Raw genomic sequence first — 23,968 nt, forward strand, 5'->3', positions numbered from 1 at the left:
ATCAAGTGTTTAATGTCTATTGTCTTTAGGTTCAAGGTCCCCAATTCAGGCCAGCATTTGCATAAATGAGTATCCAAAAAGCATGCACGTTCAAAAATTAAATCAATCAAAATCAAAAGAGTTTAATTTTAACCTCCAGGCAAATTATTTTTCCAATTATTATATTGGTTTATTCAAACATTTTTCTGATTTCAAATTGTATTGCATAATTCGACTCCCCCTCGAAACAGGTAATCCAAAAAATCACGGCTAATGAATAATCAAATGCGGAGCGAATCAAATGTTTAAGGTGTTTCGGAGAATGCCTTTCGTTTTCAATGAATTTGCATAATTTGTGGTTTTATTTGTTTTTATTTTTTCTTTTTTCGCTTTTTGGCCCGAAGCGAATTTCTTTTGGCGGTGCCATTTGAAATGAAAACGAAATTAGTTTGCAATTTGTTTTATTTTTATTTTTACAATTTTAATGCGAAGCGTGTCTGCCCAGAAAGCCAATTAAATAATAGTTAATCGACATGGAAAATAATGCAGTCAATGATTTTCCAGAGAAACTGATTAGTCTCATATTTCAGCAGTTTTGATTATTCAACTTGCAATTGCTACTGTTGTTTACTTAAATATGAAAGCAACGAAATTAATACCTATTGGATTTCCAATTTGTTAAAAAATAATTCATGCACTTTTATTATAAACCTTATCAACTTTGTTTAAATATTCATTAAGGCACCTTTTTCCCTGTTTACCTTAAATTTAAGTAGTGTAAACGAGGCGATAAAAATACTTAGAATATTATTTGAGTACCTATAGGTTTATTTACTTGGAAAATATATTTCTATTGAGTTTACCCAGATAAGAAGTGGCTTCTTTCGATTTCCGTTTTAATGGCAACCTGGCTCATTTGTAAACAAAACAAACGATTGGCCATAAATAGACAGTCGAGTGCCTGCTTATCGCTACGGATTTTTATGATAGTCAAGTGGACACTCGGGGTTAATTTCACTCTATGGGAAAGTGTTGGATGTGCATTACCCCAAATCCAAATGCACAGGCACCCATAACTAAGTGGGAAAGAGACAGCCGATGACCGGAGGATAGAGATAGCAATACCCGACGTGATCGGTAGAGGAAAAACGTGAGTCCAAACGCTAATGAGCCAAAGCAAATAAACGAAGCGGATTCGGATTGAAACAAAGTTCTGCGGGAGAAGTTCAGTTCAGCTAAAAAACTAAGGGGCCTCGCCCAATACACAAAAAATAATCATATAAAAATTGGGTAACCAGAGGTAAAAACTATAAAAACTAGGTTTATTTTAGTAAAAAACATCAAAATACACAATTTTGGAACAAGTTTTTAAGATCTGTTGAATTTTTATTCTAATTTTTTTTGAGGCATGGGTATAATCTAAAATTTATATAAATAAATTTTAAAATCAAAATATTAGTGAGTAAAAAGTAATAGAAATGAGGAGATAATAATAATGAACCAAAAATCGTTCAAAAACATGTTTATATTATAAGAAATGTTTGAATGATGTATGTATTTATAGATATTTATGCCTAAAACCCATTTATCTGAGTGCATATGGCAGCTCGGTTCGGTTTTGGATCGTCTGGCATTCATTAATTGAAAAATGCCGCCACCGCCATAGCCGCGTGATCGAATGATGCATTATCAAACGGAAAGCTTTGCGGCCGATCAGATCCCCCATAGCATCCCATACCATATAAACTATATACCCATTCCCAACCGATATCCCCGCCCCCATCTGAAGTAGAGAGAAACATTTCCATTTAGGGGCATGTTATTTGATGCTGCGCTGCGTGCTGGGAAATGCATTTCCAGAGATTACACAACCATTAAACTCACATAATTCCGAGGCACCGATCCATTAATTATGTTTTCGCTTCGGTTTGTTCTCGTCGCGTCGTGGGGCTATAAATATTATTTTTATTGGAAAAAATCTGGTGAAGTTTAATGGATCCTTTAACCAATTCCCAAAGCAATCTGAAATATTACACAATCTTTCAGCTCTAGTACATTGACTCTTTTTTGGTTTCAAACCCTGTTTGCTTAGCTGCTAGCCTCTTTCTGACATTTTCGGTTACGGTTTGCTTTGCACAGCTGTTGTATCTGTATCTTTGTATCTTTTATATCGGAAAATTTATCTACTGGCTGTATCTACTGGCTGTTACTGACAGTTTCAAATGCTTCGCTTCCTCAATTTGTCTGGGCAAGTGTTTTTTTCTGGGGGCAAATTGGCCTGTGGCGTTGATTGTTCAACTATCGTTTAATTTTGGTTTTAGTGGGGAGATAAACCCTTGATTGAGCGGATTATGAAACACATCTCCCACACTTGCAGCTCATTAAATTTACTCCACTTAATTTATGGCACACATATGTTTGGGCTTCAAAAAACTTGAAGCTTTCGCAATTGGAAACGAATTACTTAAAAATACAAGAAAAAAACCTACAAACTAGAAAAACCATTCGACAGGAAATGATGAAATTTTGTAAATTGGCCTAGTCGATATGGCTGACTTAATATGATTTTAATGAGAACTAATTGCCAAGTGTTGGAGGCGATAGAAATGTTTTGAAAAGCTGTGGATTTTAACAGTTTTCTGGAGGAGAATTGAGCATTGGAATTCTATTAATATTTAATTAGGGTGATTAATGGCCTTTTAATGTTTATAGCTTTCGATATTTTACTTGTAGATTTTTAGGAAGATTAAAAAATTCCGCAATAAATAGATTCTCAATTCTAATATTTAAGGCGTTAACCTAGTCATTTACTACCCATTTTATGAGTCATTTTTGGCCAACGCATCCTTTTATGCTTGGCACTACTAGCTTTAGTCATAAATCTAGACGGTTTTTATTTTTATGGCCAGAAGCGGAAACGTGAGTCGCCGTTTTGTGGCTACATATATTTTTTTCAGGGGGCAGGAGCTGTAATAGATGCACTTAAACTGTCACTTCACCATTCGCAGACCAGACAGAGTTTTTCTGCTTTTCTGACATTGACTTTGACACTCGCGAAGTCGACAAACCAAACACAGAAAACCCAAACCCAACGACAGGATAATATGCAAATCCCCGTGGCTCTTTAATTTTTTCACTATTTGCATGCCATGTTTGTCTGCGCTGTCTGGCTGGCAAATAAAACTCATCAGGCCAGTTGACAACTCATTAGCTGAGGCATTCATGGAGGGCCAGGCCTTTTTCGGGGGGAGGATAAGGAAGAGGAGGATCCCTGGTTTAACCACCTCCTTCGCGTCCTCGTACAATGAACTCATTTCGGACAAAGTACTGGCCTGCAACTTGGACTGCTCGTATTTGCTACTTTTGTTGTCTGACAAGCGCTCATAAATCTGCAGCTGCAGCTGGTCCAAATACTTGGAAAAATATACTTGGAATATTATTATTGGAATTAAATAACTAAAAAAAAATTATGATCTTTTACAAAAATTAACATTGGAAATATATCTAAAGAACTACAAATAAATACCATCCTCAGCAAGTAAGATTATTGTAAAAAAAACGTATTTAAAGGTGATTACATGTCAGTTAAATTAAATTGAATTTTTTGAGCAATTTTTGTATGTTTTCTTCTAAGTGAATTTGAAGAAAGTAATATTTTAAAAGATTCCTTTCGGGAATAATTTTTGTTTGGTAATTTATTATCATTCAAATCGGGTGAAAGATTTAATCTTTAGAAATTTCTTATTTTACTTTTAATTATTGAAAATATTTGATGGAATTTTCTTTGTTTTAAGTAAACCTACATTGTAATATTTTCCTCTGTGCATCTTGCAGCGAATGCAAAGTGGAGATGCCTCGTCCCCACTGTCCTCCATCTGCATCTCCTCCTCCCGATACCGAACTCCATCTTCCAGCAGCTGAAAGCAACTCTTTGTGCCTGGGCCTGCTGGTTTGGCTCCTTTGTCTGTCTGCCCTGTCATAGATATCATCATTGGGCATTTATTATTTCAGTCCTCTCGGTTCGGTTGTGCATCTTCGTGTGCCTGGTTATTCAATTTCCTTTGTATGTTCCAAGCAGCAGCCTCCTTGGCATACGGAATACGGAATAGGAATACGTAGTATTCAGGCCACACCGCCACTTGCTATCGCGTAGTATTGATTTCTGGGAGACAGAGTGACAAACAATGAGCTGTTTTCCTTTGATATATTGAATTGCATTGTTTGGCCCTGGCTGTCAGTGCATTGCCATTTCCATCCTCCATCTCCATCCGGAGCTGCAAACTCCCAGCCAACTTGCATCCAACTCCCAGACCCCCAATCATCCCATCTTGGCTGTCGACTGTCGCTTGTCAGTCAATCAATTAGACACCTGTTGCTCGGTGCTCACTGCTCAAGCTTCTATGCGAAAAGCGAGACAGCTGACATTAACTGGCGAACCTCCATAAATCTAATCACATCAAAATGTCGATTTAGTGAACATTTTAAAAGTCAATAAAGTAAATAATTTTAGAGATTTATTTGAGAGTTTAAAACACATTTTTGCGGTAAATATCCTCAATATGAAAGAAGTTTCAGTGTCATAAAAAATTTGTATTTTTGTTTAATTTTAACTTTTTTAAAATTCAATACACTGGATTATTTACATTTTTATTGATTTATTTTTGAGTTTTAAATAAATATTTTAGATTTTACTTTTCACAAAAAATAAAGATAGTTACTTAACATTAGTCCTTTTTTATTTGAGTTTTGAAAAATATTCATGCTAATAAAAAAATCCTTTTTTAGTTTAAGTTGCTTATTAAATCATTACATGTTTAATGCTTTCACCAATAAACAGAACAGGATTTTTACTGACTTTACGATGATGGATCGCTTAACCATTTTAATGGCAGGTAATTTCCTAAATGACTCACTCTCTCTTTCTAAACCCAAAGGAAGCTTCCATCCACTTCCTTCCCCAGTTTCCTGCGACTCAGCTTCCATCTGCCATCATCGTCATCGGCATCCTCTCGCCATATACTGTTAATCGATTATTAATGACTTTGGCGCAATTAAGTAACAAACAAAGCAAAAATCGCTTCATCGGGGCAGCAGCAACATGCCATTACCCATTAACAGGCGGCACCACAAGACAACAGGGGGCGGAGGAAAAGGGGGCGTGGTCGGGGTACTGGGCTCTGTGTTCACTGACAGTAAAAGTTGCAACTTGCAATGTGCAACAGGTTGCAAGTCCAGAAATCTTAGGAAAAATCAACATGCAAAACCAAAAACAACTTACGCCTTAAAATGTGAAAATGCGAATGACCCGAATACACCGACACATAGATACATACACCCATACAGTTGAGCTGAAATTGATAGCATACACGGCGCATGCGCAACACGCCAAAAAGCCTTAAAAGGCACCAAAGGCAACAACACCAACAACTTCGATGACGACGGGCGACGATTTCCTTTTCTGCGCTTTCAGTTGTTGTTTTTTTTTGTATTTTTCAGCTCCAGGCAAACTAGTTTTACGTACAGTTGGTTAAATACCCTATAAACGTATGGTAAACAAGGGTATATCCAGTTAATGGGCACCTTAAAACGTTTGAGCCTTAAGGATAAATAAAGTAAATATGCCTAACAATGTCAAAAAATGTTGTAAAAGTATATATTGTAACTAAAGAAATATATTTAATAAATAATAATTAAAATTTTTAGTGCCATTACAAAATATTATGAATTAAATTTCTTTTTAATTGTTTTTAAATCTCTAGAAAGTTATTTTTCTTTCTTCACAAAACACAACAAACTTCATGATCATAAAAATACTTGAAAATTCTATAAAATATATGTATTAAAATTAAAGATTCATTTTCTTTCCCCCACAAAATAACATAAATAAATATTCACGAAAATCCGATAATTTATACAGGATGTAATGAATTCGTTGCCTCAATTACTTAAAAGCCGCATTTTTTCTTAACTTTTGTTTTTGGCGACAACGATGCCGCCATCGCACTTGCAACTTTTGCCTTAATTGGCCAGGCTGTCAGGCCAGCCTGCTTCGTTTTGGCATAGGCAATTTTCATTTATTTATGCAAAGCATTTGCAAATATTTATTGAGCATTTTTCAACTCTCACGTTGCATTAACACATTTCCCCCAATTTTCTGTCTGTCTCTGTGCCCCAATGAAAATGAAAAGTTCACGTTTTTCGTCCGAAGGAAAACTCGTTTCGATTGGTTATGCATAACGTTGACAAGCCTCAGATTTTTGTTTATTTTTGTTGGCTTTTTTCTATTTTTTTCGCCATGCTTGAGTGGGTTAGAGCCAGAGTCTCAGAGACTGAGGCTCAATGAAGCGCGTAAATTGTGCCGTCAATGTGGGTTAGGAATGGAGTTCTGTAGCTCACATGAGTAGGTGATTAATTCCTCACATTTCAACATCAACGATATCAGATGAAAGCTTCCAGAGTTGAGTAATGATCAACTCCATTTCGTTTCTATGAAGTGGAAAAATTAATTAACTAAAAGGAAGCTTAGTAATTGAAATTTACTGCTTATAAATTACAATCTTTATCACCTTTACCATCTTAAACTTAATCAACACTCCCCTTCACATTCCTTTTCGATTTTCACCGGCAATTATCACAGAACCCACGTCGTAAACACCCAACTACAAGTTGCATTTTAATTAGTTTTGCAGCAAAAGTAAATTAGAAGTCACTCCCCTTCCATCGTCGGCAATAAAACGCATCCCAGATTGACGTAATCGCATTCCGGGAATTACACATAAGTGGCATATTCCCCATACTCCTAAGATTTCTCGGTTCTTGCTAGGTCCATAAAAAAACTAGCGTCGAATGCCACGCCAATTGTGCTAATAAATGAGCCACTTGCTCTCCAGCCAACAGGTGTTTCTGTTTCCAGTGTTTCTTCTATGGCCATGTCTTTGTTTTCCCTCGAATCTTGTTCTTTTTTTCTTCTGTCTTTTCAAAACCCTAGAAGGCGGAGGCATTCACAGGGAAAAGCCGACTTGGCCATCGACTTAAAAGGGAAAGAAGCAAATCAGAGGCAAAAAAAACAAAAACCCGAAAGCCATAAAAGCCAAACGTGTTCTTTTGATTGGTAAAAAGAGGCAGGGGGTTTGGGGATTGGCACCCAAAGGCGGCCAGCTTCAATGGCTTATGACCATTCTCCAGCTTTTGGTCAGGTCTTCTGTGCTGCTCTTCCACTTTGATTTTCATTGCCATAAATGGCATAATAATTTCTGTATCTCAAGATCTAAGATCTCGTTGAGTTATTTCGCATTTAGCTCATTATTGGCTTAAATAATTTCTTCATACGATGTCGATTAATCAAAAGTGTTTCCGTCTTGAGGTGTCGAAAACGGAAGAGCCTCGGGTTGTGGAGTTTAAGATCTCTTTCTTTTGGAACTCATTAATCATGATCTTAAGTTGTGGTATTTGAAAGAGGGGCGAGAGAAGTTTTAAGAGTTTATAAATACTACAACAACATTATAAAGTAGGGTTGCTAGAGCAATCGGTAGATGTATCGATATTTTCAATTATTTGTTTTAATTTTTTAGTAATTTGCTTTCAGTTTTTCTTACTTTGTAATTTGTGGTTGATATTTTTAAAATTTCCGATAGTAACGATAATATCGATAGTCGCTAGTTCTCATACCATTTTTCTACTTTAAAGGTTAAAACACTTAAAACCCTTTCAACTGACACAAGTAAATTTCCAGGACTTCCCTTTTTGCCTGTCTAAATATTTTGCTAATTCCTTCCTCTTTTTTCGTTTGCCATTTGCGAAATTCAATCCTTCAACCCCTTTTTGCAGGGTTAATTTATTTGCCTGAAGCCCAAAGGGTTGAATTTCAAGTTGTGCAAATGCTTGCTTTAATTACGTAGCCGCTTCTTGAGAAAGTTGTACACTTTGGCGGGCATTAGTTTAACAAATTCAAAAGCTGCTTGAACTGATCGTCCAGGTTTAAAGGCGTCTCGGTGGTGGTCGGTGGTTCGGTGGGTGCCTCCGTGGTCGTGGTGGTGGTGGTGGTGGTGCTAGTTGTGGAGGTCGTAGTTGTGGGCTTAGGCATGGGCTTCGGCTGCACACGTCCGTCCAAACAGGCCTGCAGGTGGTTGTAGTTCTTGGCCGTGGACTCCACGTAGTTTTTCTCCGCCTTGCGGCGACACTGGTCGTGCTGAAGTTCCACCACTCGGTAGCGTTCCTCCAGCAAACTGGCCGATTCGGAGGCATTGCCCGAGATGCTGTACGTGGAGACGGTGTTGTTGGAGCCCTGGAATATAAGGGATTTATTATAATATAATTCTAGGAACTTTAAATATTTTTATGAAATTGGAAAGGACAAACTAGGATTTATATTTACAAAATAATTCCAACTGATCTAAGCGAATTTTTGGTTTTAAAGAGTCTTAAATATTATTGTGAAAAAATTACTAGATAATTAAATACAAAAAAAATATTTTTCCAACGAAAATCGAATGCAATAGAGTTTAACTTCCATAACTCGAGGGAAAGGCGGTTTTGAGTCAATGGATCAAATTATGAAAGATCCCAGATAAGAAGATACTAATTTATTTAGACTTCACTCACCACATTCGCATGGCATTTGAAGGAGGCGAGGGTGCTGTTGATGCCATTGCAAGCGCTGAGCTCCTGGCAAACCCTCTCGGAGGAGAGTCGGATGGTCCTGCGAGTGGCCAGGAAATCGGCATCAATGCCCCTCCTTGAGTTCGTCGAGGTCTTAAGACAATTGGTGAAGTTGTTACTGTACAGTTCGGCGATCAGGTTGGATTCACCGATGTAGCCACCGAAACAGGCCACCGAGGCGAAGGGATCGCGATGGGTGACCCGGGAATTGAGGAACAACCGGGTGAGGCCATCCTGGGTGGGCAGACCCACGTAGGGAGGCAGAGGCCTGCTGATTCCTTCGGCAGGAGATAGAGCCACCAAAGCAATCAGTAGCAGCGAGGCTAGCACTTTCGTAGACTCCATTGCAGATATTCCAAAAATAATAACCTATCAGAACTGAAGACAGAAGCTCTTTTGACGCACTGCCTCCGGCGGAGGCCTCTTTTATATGTGCAAACCCGATGCGGCTGACAGGCGGCGATGATAAGAGACGTTATGTGATTTCCTTTCGCGATGCTCTTATCTGTTTTTGCAAAACTTTTCTATTACCCTGGCGCATTATCTTTTGGCCAAACGATAAACCATAGATAAACACGAGAGCTCTACTAAGTCTGATTGAATTGGGATCGCGGAAAATATACAGTTTCCGAGAAATGCATTCCTTTCTTTCATTTGCAAGATAGAACCTATGTTTCATATTTTATATGACGCTCGAGGAAGCTCTAAATCTCCATGAGGAATAGCTTTTCACGGTGTGAACGCCTCCTAAGTAGCTGGTTAATATTGGCCCAAGGTAAATACAGTATTTTACGTTGATAAACTCGGGATTCTTTATGACGCGCCACGCTCATCCGCTGTTCAAATACCTTTTGTTTGGGGGCCTAATTTTATAATCACCGCAAATATTGGAGTAATCTTTTTGTGGCTAAGCCGTGTGAGTCGCATTGCGTTTAAGGGGTTGTAATAGAAGGCGAATGAGTAAGCGGTTTATTTATAAACAATCAACAGGTTTTGTCACCCTTCGAGTTACTTTCAAGATTTATTTTTTACAATAATTATTTACATTTATCATGGAAAGAAGAAATAATATAAAATATCCTATAAATCCCAAAAATAAACATAGTTTATTACAAAAAAGTCTTTATTTTAATAATCAACACGTTCTTAAGTACTTAATGATTAGATAATAAAGTCTTACTATACTATATATCACGAATATCCCAGTTACCCTAAACCGAAACCCTAAAACATTTTGAGTGTTAGTTTGTATTATGACTTTCTGGGTCTCAGACCCACATTGATGCCCGAAGCTGAGCGCAGGATAAAGTTCATCATGGGCTTGAGTTCCTCGCCCAAAGGCAGAAGCTCGTAGAATCTCAGGACCTTGCTGATCAGGGATTTCATTTCCAGAACGGCAAACTTCTGACCAATGCAGTTTTTGGGTCCGGCGCTAAAGGGAACATAGGAAAAGTTCTGATGGTTTTCTTCATGATCATCCAAAAATCTTTCTGGTTTGAAGCTTAGAGGATCGGGAAAGTAATCCGGATCTCGATGGGCGTAGTATAGAACTAGGTAAATGCTGGTATTTGGAGGAATGGTTTTGTCACCAATTTTCAGTTCCTTTTGGGTGTGTCTCCCAACCGCCGGAACTGGAGGATAAAGCCGCATGGTCTCTTTGATAACACAATCTAGGTACTTGAGTTCCTGCAACTGAGATTGACTAACTGGAGCGTTGGGATCTTTACCAAGAACCTCCAGTAACTCTTCGTAAATCCTTTCCTGAACTTTGGGATGCCTGGCAATGGCATAGAGGGCATGGGAAACTCCACTACTGGTGGTATCATCGCCCTCGAACATGAAAGTATCCACCTCCTCGCGAATATCCGCATCGTTTAGGGGCTCATTATTGATGGTCGACTGGAGGAGAATGTCCAGCAAAGCCATTTGGGATTTCCTGCCAATTTCAGCATCGCCCAGACCTGCAAAAGAGATTAGGTAAAAGTTAGATTTATAACTTCCTGGTGATTCAGTGATTCAGTGCACCCACTCAGCGGTCGGTATGAGCCGTCAGCCTTCGCCCGCTCCACAGTTTCTCGCCGCTCGCGGATGACCTTGTCGGTGAAGTCGTGCATGACGCGTATATCGCTCAGTAGTCGTCGGTGCAACAGAGGTGCCGCCAGCGGGAAAAGCCAATCGTAGCGCTGCGAGAACTTGTACATGCGATCCGGTTGGATATAGACCACACTATAGAAAAAGAAGGGAGTGGGAAAGTGTTAAAAGGAACTTTGTCCATTATAATAGCGTTATAAACCCACCTCTTTAGCGCCTTTATGTAGGGAAAATCGGGGTCGTTCTGGGCATTCACCTGGACTCCCATGGCGGCCTCTGCAAGTGGGTTCAATAAATCAATACTCAGCATAAGAAATGAAAGGTGAAGGTACTTAATAATAATAATATATGACAAGCAATTGGATTTATTATGATAGGTCGCAAAATGATATTGTAAAATATTTAAGTAATGTTTAATTATAAAATATATATATTATAATAAATATTATAAGTAACAAGACTTTTTTTGCATTTATTTTACAACCTTATTAAAGAGAATCACAGAAAAAGATTATCTTAGGATTTATTAACTGAACAACCACGTTTTTAAGTAATGGCACTCCATAAATAAATGTCTCATATAAATTTAAAACACAAAAATAAAGAAAGGGAATTCCCAGAATTCTAAGATGAAGAAATTTCACAGTCAAGCCACAAATCTTATTTATTTTTAATGACTTTGTAATATATCTTAGTTAATCCAAAACGACGACTAACCTGTTATCACATCAAGTGCCGCCAGGGACACATACTTAAGCATATCCACCGTTGTTTTTCCATCGGCCAGCTTCCTGAGGCTCTCCACCATCACCCCACTATTCCGATCCATGATCTCCACATAATGTTCGAGAACCTTGAAGTGAAAGGCGTGGGTGAAGATCTTTCTCCTCGCATGCCATTTTCTACCCGTGCTAACGAGTAACCCATCGTTTAGGAAAGGTCGAAGATATTCATAAAGTTGACCCTTTGCCAGCAGGGTGGTGCTGCTTAAGATGGCCTCGAAATACTTGAGATCCTTTGTGTAGATCGAGGATTCGTCCAGGATCCAAAAGCGAAAGGTCTTTCCGTATTCGTCGAACTTTTCGCCCACCCAGCTGATAATGTCTGGACAAATATATTTTATTATTATACGTTTTTCGATTAGATTAGAAAGATCATAATATCATTAAAGGGATTTTTGTTATTATAATCATTAGCTTTATGAACTACCCACTTCGTTTGAATTGTGAAGAAAAGTAATAATCTCAATTTTTTAATCACATGCAATTAGCGGTTTATAATCCTCAGTATTCTGATAAAACAAAAAAGATTTTTTAAATTTCGGAATAAATTCTATATTACTGGACTTTCTATGTAGAATATATTATTTTTCGCATATAACTCACTCTCTGCTCCTAAATTCAAAGCCTGAAGGCCACAGCCCAGGATCGGTATAGAAATGGGCCCAGGTATCTTGGATTTTTCAAAGGCTGCCACTCGCTGCCTTTTGCGTCCAAAGTCCCAGGTCAGGAGCAATATAAGAGCCCCAGTGATCAGGGTCAGCCACATTTTGCACTGCTACTACTACTGGATTGTGACCTTTTGGCGGTGATTAAAGCCAGGGATCAGAGTTGGATGTTTTTTCGATTTGGTTTCACTTTTTTGCGTTGTTGACACCGCCGCTTTTGTAGATCAACTGTTTGGGACGAACGATGATAACCGGCCGCTTGACCAGCCAAGCGCAATTTCGGATTTCAAAACTATATATTGTCTGTAGAATTTGTACGTAGATTCTCTCGCTCTCAGTAAATTACTCTTCTCCGGGGGAACTGGTTTTCTGGTTGAAACATATGAGTTGTATTTTGATTATGAGCTCTCGAGTGTTGCAATTCGGGGCGTGCGATTCGCATTCAAAGCGAGCTTTTCGTTCTGCCAGATAGTCGAAGTGACCATGCCGAGTAAGCAAGTGCTGATATTGAAAGTGTAAAATATATGTACATTAAACATACAGTGAACGATCGTTGGAATGAAATAAATAAAAATCTGGTTAGGATCTGAAAAGAAAAAGTATTCCTTAAATTTTAAATATTGTTTGAAATGCGTGCCAAAATTCTGGATTAAATCTTGGTAATTATTAAAATAATTATAGACTCAGAAATTAAAAATCCTGTTCTGTTTATTCAATATCGTTCTCTTTTTACTACTGTACATTGCACATCTAGTATATTGTTAGCCTAATTAAAATGCAACTCGTTTTTTTGAATTTTTTTATTTGTGCCTCGTAAGCCAGCCACAATTACAAAGCTTTTTAATTCAAAGCAATCATTTCTAAATGGCCCATGGTATTTGTAGTAGTGTATCAATCCACACCGATCGAGCTGTAAGCTCTCACTGCAACAATGTTTTAAGCAATTAAAAGGTAAATTTATGCGCCAGACCAAACCCCTCGAAAATAGCAAATTCGCGACTTCGGGAGGGCTTGGGCACCCAGGAAACGGTAGCATCTTCCGATGAGCAGAACAAGACACTTGTCAAGCCACCAGTCCACCAAGCCCTCCAGTTCCTCCTTCCCTCCATCCCATAGCCACCTTCCCCGCCAGAAAAAACAGCTGTGACAATCGGAGCGAGGCGACAAGACACGAGACCAGACCTCGCGACTGCACTCAGAGAAAAATCAGGCACTGTGAATAATAATTAAAATTATTGCTAAATTTATTTCAACAATTAAATGTTGAATTTTTCAGTTAAATTCAATTTTAATACTCCTTCAAAATAAAATTCTTCTAAAATAAGGCAATTTTTCATAAAAATTTCTCAACATTTTTTTTTAATTTATATAAACCTGAAAAAAATGTGTTTTAACTATCAATAAAATATGTTAATTTTTTTTTTGTTATTTTTATAGCCCTTTTCCTATAACAAGATCGGTTTTTTTGATTGTTATTTTAACTGGATAAAACTCTATATTTAAAATAAACATTACCTATTTCATAAGCAGATAAACTGCAACATTTCCAAACTTTATAAATAAATATTCTAAATAACTATTATTTAAAATAATTTTTTTTTACATTTACATTTTAAACTTCTATATTATTATTTTTCTGAGTGCATGAGGTCCCCAGTTGAATGGACTGCGATTGCTGTTCGTAGTTCTGGTTGCCGTTGTTCCCGGTTAACTCGTTGAACTTGGCGGCGCAGAGTTCATTGGAGTTGAAGTAGAAGTAGAAGAGACCCGGGATGATGAGGGTACGGGTACGGGTCTCATGGGTCTAAGAGATGGGCGGGGACAACTCAACTCGAAACACCGGAGACAGTCGTAGCAAGTACATTCACTTGGCGGTCAATTAAGGCACTCGGCGGATGACATCCGCACATGTTCGTGGGCCTGGCCACCAGAAACGCAAACAAGCTATCAAAACGTCGAAAGGCCCAAAGAAGTTTACCTTCTTTTTCCATGACGATGACGCTGTTTTCCTCTGACGCCAGCAGAACGGTAAATGGGAGCGTCACATCGTTAATATATATATATATACTATATATATCTTCCATAGAAGATACCAGATATAAGCAGAAAGAAAAGCAAAACAATCGGCCAAATTGTAGACCAGCTAAAAAGCGTTGACTCACGTTATTCCCAGGGAAACTGAAGCAGAAAGCGGAAGAATTTCATGGTGGAGTAATAAGGGTAATTATGCGGGTCCATTAGATAGACGGGGGGAAATGGTATACTCCTATAGAAAAACTCAATCAATAAGTAAACGCCCCAACTGCAATTCACGGGAAAAGCCGTGACAGGCACGTAGCCAGTACAAACCCATGAGAAATCCCCTTCATAAGATATAGCTAGCCAGATCTTAACCATCATTTCAAGAGCAATTCGATTTAACTCCTTTGTTTTTGCCCTGCCCAAAAAACGCATGTTTCCTGCTTCCGCTGCAGTCAAAACGAGGAGTCACTCAACTGCCATTTACCAATGGCTCCCAAACTCCCGGATTTCCCAAAAATAAACCACCCAATCTTCCCCCTGATTCAACACCACCTCCATAACCTCCATGGCCATTGACATCGAACAAAGAACAGAGGACTGAGTTTTGTTTTGACGCATTTTCGGTGTTACCCCGGCAACCGGCAAACCGAAGAACCGAAAGAATAACATGTCTGGGGATCCCTCAATGGGATGGGTTTTTGGATGTGGGATTTGGGTGGTGAAGGCGCCGAGGAGCTACTCACTGGAGGGTTGCTTCTGTCGACAGCACGTGTCTGGGTTTCTGCGCCTGCTCGTGGAAAAACAAAAGTCAGCTGATTGCAAAAGTCCATCAACAAATGTTGCAGACACAAAAGTTGCTAAAAGTTAACCCTAGAAAGTTTTAAGGAAAAAACAATACAGGTGATTGAAAAATTAAATAAAGTTATAAAATTAATATAGATTTGATGGGTTCAATTTAATGGGTTAAGTTAGCAGTCTTTCAATAAACAAATTGAAAAAATATTTATTAAATTTCTACCTTAATAATATTAAATATAAATAAATATTAAGAAACATTTCAACTATTTCCACTTTGTTTCCAATATTAAAGACAAATTTTTAGTTATTTAAATTCAAAATTTAAAGAGTCAAGAAAATGATTTAATAAATTAAAATTATTCTAATACATCTAATACAGCTAATTCTAAAACAGATATTCAAAATGAAACAAAATATTTTTGCTGACTTTCACGGTTTAGCCATTGCCAAATTTCGATTTCGCAAAGTCAAACCCAAAAACCCGCGACACCTTGAACTTGAGGTGAAATTTTGGCTTTTAACCCAGACAAACAATTAAGCAAGATTTTCAGCTGGCCAAACTGAGTGAAACAAAAGCCTCGAGAGTTGGCAACTACAATACATATTTTTAAACCTGGCGCGGGGTCGGCCTAATGAAATGTCGAATGGGCAGACAAAAGAGCAAAATAGTCGAGCCAAAAGCAAAAAAACAGAAAAAGCGAAAAAGCTGTAAGCCCATGTTGACGTTGTAATTTTGCATCATTACCGCCGCCTTCAACTCGAAAGATCTCCTGGGACTTCAAAAGCGGGTAAACTGCGGCGTGGGAAAGTCAACCCGAAGCGAACTTGAATCTGGCCAACTCTGGGATCTTGGATCTCTGAGATATCTTAGATCTCCTATATCTCCGCTCATTGTCCGGATCTTCATTACCTTTCATTGCTCTCATCAACTTGGCATTTTCGCTTGGCGCCTTCGTGGGTAATTGTCGCTCTTTTGGGCCGCCCAAAAATCGCTGCTCTTGTGAGTTTTTTTGCGAGTCCCATTCGCTTTCTGCCATAATTCATTGCATAAGTCAATTTCTGCTTACCTGGTGATTTATATGACGCGATACATTACCGGCAATTCACCTGAGCTTCATGTGGCGGCACTTAAAAAAAAGTTTAGGTTTTAAATGGCAAAAAGAAAATAATAATTATACATATATTATTGGGTTCGAGCACGAAATATAAGAAATAGGCTTCCAATTAAAAATAGAAACAATTATAAACATTTAAAATCCTTAAAAGTCTAGAGTTCAATACCCACCAAAAGTGTTAAAATACTAAAATCATAGTGTTATAAAAGATGTAAGCAAATCATGACCTCGAGTTCACTAAAATACTTTAAATAATTGTTTGATTAAATATTATTAACTTTTCTTCTTAAATTATGATAAATTTGTTTTATTTCTTGTAATTTATTTTTTTGAGTGCTGCCACACGATCCAATCCAGCTTGATGGCTTTGCCTGATATAATATTTGCGGTTTGCCATCAAGTCTGATGCTTCTGTTGGAAATATATCATGTTTTAGTATTATTAGCTGCGAGATATTATTATTTTTACTTATTTCAGCCTCAACTGCTGGCTGTAACCTTGTTGAAAACCGCTCAAACGCAGACCGTTGCCAATGCCGTTGATTTATTATTGCTTTTATATCTTATACATCTTATATATCTCTCACCGCGAGCACTTGACACAGAGACAATGACAGAGACCCTCTAGAAACGGAGAGTTTTGCATTGCCACAAGTGTTCTTCGCATAATTTATAAAGGTATTTCAGTTTTGCATACATTTTCAACACCTTGAGCGAATCTGTTGGAGTTTACAACTCCATTAGAGACGCAGATTTCGTGTGAGGACCTCATAAAGATCCAAGGCTCGAATGGCGTGCAATTATTTATGCCGCGCCAAATAGTTTATAAAACAATTCATTTTGTTATATCATTAAGTCGCCATAAAGCATAAACTATAAGCCAGCTGCCGCATTGCCAAACTGATCGCGTGATCACTCTCAGTCTCGCTTCGCATTCACTTTTGTCTAGAAAAAAAGAAAAGTTTTAATTACCGCACACTGGGTAATTCAATTACAAAACGCAAGTGAATGATGAGTGGATGGATGATCAACGATCCTTGGGATGGCTTCTAATTATATACAGAAAAATAGTCTATTTTTCGCGGAAACTAAAACTCTCAGCTGTCCGTCTTAAGGAAATAAAGGTGAATAGTTTTCTGCCAAGTTTTTATATTTTTTTTATGGGTGTGTCTTGGCCATATTGACCACCGCACCCAGGAGTTTTGCCACTCAAATTAATTGCTTGCTAAACGCTTTCCAAAGGGCAATTACTGCATTAAAAACTATAGCTATTGGGAAACCGGAGAAGGAGAAGTTCAAGCCCAGGAGGAGCCATTCGCGTGTCTGCCCTCTGACCTACGACTCCTGGTCGTTCAGAAAGATAATCCCCTTCTCACTCCAGAGTGTCTGCAATTTTAGCCATTATTCCATTAGCCAAGCTTTTACTTTGATTTCACGTCTCAGCGGTTGTGGCTAAACTTTGAACTTTACCAATGCCATTTCCATGTGGTTATGCATGGTAATTGAATTCCAGTTTGAGTTTCAATTGGAGTTTTGATTTTGCAGAGGAAGGAATTATTTTAACCAGCTTCAGATAAATCCCTTAACTATTTATTCTTCCTTTCTTTTAGTTGTCATACCAATTTTAAACAGTTCAGAAATAACAAATTTTTTTTAATGTTTACATATTTATTTATTGTTTTTTTAACCCTTTTTATAATAATTTTTAACAGGTGGTAAATTAAAAGGTCACCTTTTTAAAAAGGTTTTTTTATGTTAAGGATTCTTTCTTTAATACATTTTAAATAACATTATCTTCTCTATATAGCAAATATCTCCATTTATTCATAGCTTCTTTATATTGAAGTATTTACATTCAAGGTGCTAAAACTCCGTTTATATAGTTGTCACCCTACCCTACAGATTTAAACGCGATCAGCAAACAGTGGTCAAAGTGCCCGATTTCACAGGTAGATGAGGTCCGAAAACCCAGCACCTGGTCAGTCAGCTAGGTTTGCCTGTCGCGGGGCTGTCAAAAATGTTTCCCAAATTAATATGCAATTTAGCTGTCAGCAGTTTGGCTGTTTGTTTACCTGCCGTCGTTTTGGTCGGCAGGTGATGAGCTTAGTCGGGATTGAAATTCAGAGCTCAGTGCTCAGTATACCTAAGTCTAAGTATCTTGGGACCCAGTCTTTAGGTTGCCTGCTCATTCGTCTTTGTTCGCTCTTCGCGTGCAGTCCGCTTTTCATTCGCTTTTCCAGTGCCTCTGTAAAATAACAAAAAAAAAACCACGTGCTGTGATTTCTCAAATGTGAGTGCGCTTCGTTTTTCCTTTTTGCATGGCCATTGCCAAACTGCCAAACCGAAATCCAAACAAGTTCTTAGCGGTTTCTTAATGCCTGTCGTTCCGAATAACCAGTGACATATATAAATGCCGGGCCTTTTTTGTTGGGTTTTTCGTTTATCACCCCACTTTTGACTCACGCTGCGAGATATATCGAGATATCTTAAGGCTCTCGGCATCCAGAATTAGAAATCAAAATGTACCGAAACATGTCCGGTGACTAATAAGTGTGTCTGGTCAAAAGTTTATGAAAAATCTTCGAGTCGTTCTTAACGGTGCCTCGAAAAAAAGATTAAAAAATAATAAAAAGCGACTGCGAATTTACAAGGCGGTTTCCATTCGATACAGATTGAATCTCGTTTTGCTGAGACAAAGACCCGCTTTTGATCAATGGAAGTGCTGAATGGAATGTGCGGGGAAATAACGTTATGCAATAGATCAAAAGATTTGACGAGGAATTCTATGCCATTTTCATCAAGCCAAGATTAATCTTTGAAGGAATGGGAGGTTACTAATTTTTTTTTATATTTCAATACTGAAAACCAATTTGATAAATTTATTTAGTTTTAAAATAAATTTAAATCGTTGATTTATTAGGAATGAAATTTAAAAATAATTTAAATTTTATAATTATAAAAATAATAATTTTATTCAGTTACTAAATGGATTTAAATTAAGTAAAAATTGATATACATAAATTCTTAGTACATGAAGTATTTAATTCGATTTATTAGCAAATCCTTGTTTAAAAACGAAATGTTACACTTTTCCAAAAATAGTTCCAATTTCAGGTATAATAGTAATCAACAATGTTTTTCCCCCACTATATTTACCATCCAGCATACTTTTCCCTGTCAGTTGGTACTTGTAAACTCAATATCTTTGAGGATAATCCCCCTGAGCCAGGCAATCAACTTGTCTCATTAACCGCCCGCGGTTTGTTAACGTCAACCAAATGACGGCCAATAAAAATGAGACCCAGCCAAAACAATAACCAATCCGGCGACCATTTGCAGAAGAAGAAAATTCCATGGCCATCTATGAGGAAAATCGCTGCCCAGCGCCTAATAAATGGCCATGGATGATGGTCTACCCCCTATTAAAGGAGAAAGTTTCCATGGCTTTTGGTTTGCAGAGGAGAGCAAAAAAATCTTAGGAGAAATAAAAGGCCGACTGTCTGTCGATCGCTTCCTGTGCATTCTATTCGAAGGGGGACGTATTCGTATACGAATAAGGCAGCTCACTTCGCTCATTAGTGGCCAGGAAAATGCCATGTCACGAGTTTCCTATTAAGATGGGGGAAAATGGGAACGAATCCATTGAGCAAAACGCACGTTTTCCGTAATTTCCGAATGCATTCGTATCTGCACTCGAAGCTCTTTATCTTGTATCTCATGGATACCACGCACCTTAATTGCCACACTTTATGCACACTTTTAACGGGTTTATCTTCGCTTTTCTGTTTCTGTTGCAGCAATATCGTTGCGAAAAGCAAAAGTCTCTCGGGCATCGCAGCAGCACCCATCGGCCTTGGCCCCCAGCTACCACCCCTTCCCCTCGGCGGCGGCTTCGTGAAGTTGCGTCATGTAGCCAAGGAGGAGGAATCGACTAGTAGCAGCAGCACCGCATCCTCCGCCAAGGAATCGCCAGATAAGCAAAAGGATCAGGATCAAGAGCAGGGAGAAGCTTCGGGAGACTCATCTAACCCCACTGCTCTGCCACAGTTTCTTCAAGGCGTCCAGCGTTCATCAACAGAGGTGAGTGGGAATTATAATTCTATAAATATAAAACTGTCAACTTAAATATAAGAATCAAATTCACTTAAATAACTTTCTTAGAATTTCATACCTTAAAATATTTCAGTTAAAAATGTGTTAAGATTATTAGAAATGAATTGCATTTTAGCAGATCTAAATAATCTATATAGTAGTCCTGGAATTAAGTGTTTATTTTAACAAGAAAAGTGCTGAAAATTCAACAACAAATCCCTAAATCTTCAAATTTTTTACACAGAATAAAATATATATATTTTTTAACCGATATCAGATTTTATAAAATCTGAAGATCTATATAATTATTTTTGTTTATTATGGCAATTAATTTTAAAAATGTAAAAAAAGATTCTCTTGGCAATCAAACATTTTTTTGTTAGTAGGAATATATTTATTTTATCTAACGAAATCCGAACTTCAAAATGTATACTTCGAAATAAATATAAAAAGTTAAAAAATATACTTAAAAAGTATTTAATTTTTAAAGATTTAAAGTCTTAAATTTTATTTGTGGAAAATGTAAAAAAATGTAAAAATGATAAAAAATATCGAGTTAAAGCCCTAATCATTTTCCCTTGAATAATTTCAAAGTAGAACCCCCTTTGATTGTTTCTCTGACCCAGTGTCAATTAAACCGATGCACGTGTGAGCTGATCCCAAGCAATCATTAACCATTTACCCATTTATCCAGGTCATGGGCCCCGATCAGCGGTCGATGGTGATCGCGAAGACCGGCTCCATTGCGGAGCGTTTGGCGGCGCTGCACAAGAGTGGCGAGGACGACTGGAAGAAGCGCATCTCGAAGCGCGACGAAGTCGACGATGTGCACCGTGAAAACTTCGTAAACGTGAGTACCGATGTTATATATTTTATGTATGTATGGTATCTGGAAGATAGGTTAAGCTGCAACGCATGCGCGGTGGTCTTCCGTGGACCGCAACGAATCCGATCTCGATCTCCAACTCGATCTCGCTCTCGATCGCAATTGCGTGAAAATGGTTTCCTTATTGCTAATCGTTTTGTTTATTAACGTTGTTGCACTTTTCTCTGCAATTTCTGCGCAATGTGGCCCGTTGTTCGTGCAATGGCGACCAACTGAGCGTTAAACCTGACGGCAATGACATAATAATGCGAAAAGTGCAAGTGATACCGATCTGCGGAGGGATAATGCGGGTGTTATCTGGATGATATGATGCGTGTTGTGTGTGTTTTAGTGTGACTTACATCTTAGGCAGGCAGGAAAGTGACGTAATCGGAGTGAGTTCCGCGATAAGGTGTCTTGTTTGGATTTGCGTATATTGTTATTGTGATTAATCGGAATGGCTCATAGCTCCCTTACTCTATAAGCCGACATACCTTTAAATTGGTTCATGGTTACTGAAATACCTTCAAGAAATGCGTGATAAGAATCATAAACACGTATTTGATCAACATTCTGAAAAATATAAAGAAATATATGGATAAACCTTATTCTGAGTTTCTTTAAATGAAATAATATTTAATTTGATTTCCCAGCTAAATATTTACTAACATACAAATATTCTCAAAAATTTAATTCATTAGTAGAAAAAATTCTTCACAAAAAATTATTTATTATTTATATTATTTTCGTCTTTTTTTTCAATATTTACCAAAATCCTTTTAAAAATGTGTTTTTCATTAAATTACTTGACAATTTTTCATTACGTATACGTCTAGTAGACTACATGGCATTTACACAATAAATGTAGCATACACTCAGGCAAACGCCCTCTAACGATTAAATGTTGCATACTTTCCGGCAGAATGGGCGCGAAAATTGAAATGCAATGCTTTTCAAATGAAAGCGAACTTTTTCACTATTCGTTTTTTTTTGGGGAAGTGCAAGTTTGGCAAGTTTTGGTTTTCACTAACCTTAACCATTCAAGAGTTTCGCCTGCTTTTGGCTTACTATTTATGGGCATGGGCACTTTGTGGCTCGCGTCAGTCTGGGGTTTAAAATCCGATTCCGTTTGGACTGTCAATTAGCCGATCCACTCAAAGTTGCCGCTAGCTTTTGGCGAGACATCAAGTTTAGTGAACTCTCTCTATTAAACGGTTACTTCTGGTCCATAATTATGCGGGTAGTCGGCAGACTTTGCCCGCCCTTTTCGCGCCCTCCCCTCAATAAGTTATCCCCTACAAGTAATCACACTTAATTACTGGGACTCCGCCTCCTTATATGGTATATATATGGGGAACCTACTGTTGGGAGAGAGAAATTGTGAGGAAATCGTGTCAGAGCGATCTTCTGACCCACACACCAAACAAAATGCATATTATATTCCCCACTCTCTCAGGCCAAATGAGTTTTCAAGTGCTGTCGCTTTTGTTATTGTTGCTACAGCTGTTAGTGTTTCGAATTTGGTTCCTATTTTCTTGGTTGTTCGGTGCACTTAGGAAAAAGTAGTGTATTTTAAAAATAAAAAGAAAAATTACTTGACTGTTATAATAATATTTATATTTAGGAGGAATAATATCAAAGTAAATATTGTCTTATAAATTAAGTTGATAGACTTCTAAAAATATTTCCATGTATTTATAAATTTCTTAAAAATTTTGAGGACCTCTAGAAACTTGTATAAGAATATCTAATATTACGATAAATAAAATATATTTTTAGTAACTGGCCCGAAGTTTTTTTCTGTGTTCTCGACGACAGAACAGTGGGACAAGGTCAATGTAGAGATCATATATTTAGAAGAGATACATCATCTGGTAGGGAGTGCCCAATTTTCCCATTCTTCCCCTAAAGTTCTACCCTCATTTTCCGCCACACGACACTCGACAAACATTAAGAGCACAATTTATTAATAATTAAGATGAATTTCTGTTTTTCTCTGCTCTGATGGACGCGAGACACTCGAATTCATGCGCTGTTTGGCAGGCATCCCAGGTGGCGTATGCGCAATTAGTCTGCCCAACTTCTGCGCCTTGACGCAGTCCCACAGCGTGTGTCAAAGCAGAAAGAGAGAAATCTTGTGCAATTTAGCACAATTTATCAGGCCACGATCGTCGCAGAAAGCCAACGAGCGGAGCAAATGAAAATGCGCATAATAATGAAGGGCACATCCAGGATTGGAGGCTGCATCCAGAATTCAGACTTCAAGGAGTTTCGCTTCCAACAGGGCAGCTAAAAATATATATATAGATAGTCTGGGGTTTTCTTCTGTTGCTCCTGCCTTCACAGTTTCGAGCCGGCTGCCAACTTCCATTTTGCCATAATTTTCTAAACTCGCCTGTGGGCTGTGTGGCAAGAGCAGCATCTGAAAAAGCAACACTGGGAAAAAATAGCAGTCAAATGTATACATTTACCTTAAATATTTCTAATATTAAAATATGTGTTTATCATTAAAAGAAATTAATAAACTATAAGTAAATATTTTTAAAATATTTTTAGGAAAGTAACATTTTATTTAATAAAATATTCTTAACTTTTGTTAAGTTTAATTGTTAATCAATAAACATTTTCTGAAAAAAATTTTAAAATTAAATTTTTATAAATATAATTTTTAAAAATAATATTTCTCTTAAATCTTTGGCTTTTCAATTTAATATAAATAATAAAAATATAAATATATTTTTTGGAAAATTCCTAAAATCTCTGGCATATTTTTCCTAAATGTATTAACAATTACAAAGTGAAAAAATAAGATAGGTAAAAGGAGGCTCGCGAAGGTTGCTTTTGGACTGCTTCTAACTGGCAGAAGTTGTTGTTTTTAGGGGCTATGTGTAGATATGTATGT

At 37.6% G+C, this 23,968-nt stretch overlaps 3 protein-coding genes across 10 annotated transcripts in view; 1 reads left to right on the forward strand and 2 right to left on the reverse strand.

The window, feature by feature from the left end:
* Svil (Supervillin) overlaps window positions 1-23,968 on the forward strand; it is a 133,141-nt gene that overhangs the window by 95,520 nt on the left and 13,653 nt on the right. For all 8 annotated transcript variants that reach the window (XM_070214774.1, XM_070214772.1, XM_070214775.1 and 5 more), the window contains 2 exons: window positions 19,907-20,189; window positions 20,896-21,051. In XM_070214774.1, coding sequence (XP_070070875.1) covers window positions 19,907-20,189; window positions 20,896-21,051 — 439 coding nt within the window. The remainder of the gene's footprint in view (window positions 1-19,906; window positions 20,190-20,895; window positions 21,052-23,968) is intronic.
* Window positions 7,842-9,019, reverse strand: LOC108067193 (uncharacterized). Its single transcript, XM_017156113.3, has 2 exons — window positions 8,581-9,019; window positions 7,842-8,263 (listed from the first exon to the last, which is right to left on the reverse strand). The coding sequence occupies exons 1-2, from the start codon at window positions 8,980-8,982 to the stop codon at window positions 7,913-7,915; spliced, it is 753 nt and encodes a 250-aa protein (XP_017011602.2). The 5' UTR covers window positions 8,983-9,019; the 3' UTR covers window positions 7,842-7,912.
* Cyp4d20 (Cytochrome P450 4d20) lies at window positions 9,599-12,717 on the reverse strand. The gene is made up of 5 exons (XM_017156105.3): window positions 12,114-12,717; window positions 11,446-11,832; window positions 10,935-11,004; window positions 10,667-10,863; window positions 9,599-10,598 (listed from the first exon to the last, which is right to left on the reverse strand). Exons 1-5 carry the CDS (start codon window positions 12,274-12,276, stop codon window positions 9,889-9,891), a joined length of 1,527 nt encoding a protein of 508 aa, XP_017011594.2. The 5' UTR covers window positions 12,277-12,717; the 3' UTR covers window positions 9,599-9,888.

The sequence above is a fragment of the Drosophila takahashii genome, chromosome 3L (assembly GCF_030179915.1).
Source record: "Drosophila takahashii strain IR98-3 E-12201 chromosome 3L, DtakHiC1v2, whole genome shotgun sequence".
Taxonomy (NCBI): domain Eukaryota; kingdom Metazoa; phylum Arthropoda; class Insecta; order Diptera; family Drosophilidae; genus Drosophila; species Drosophila takahashii.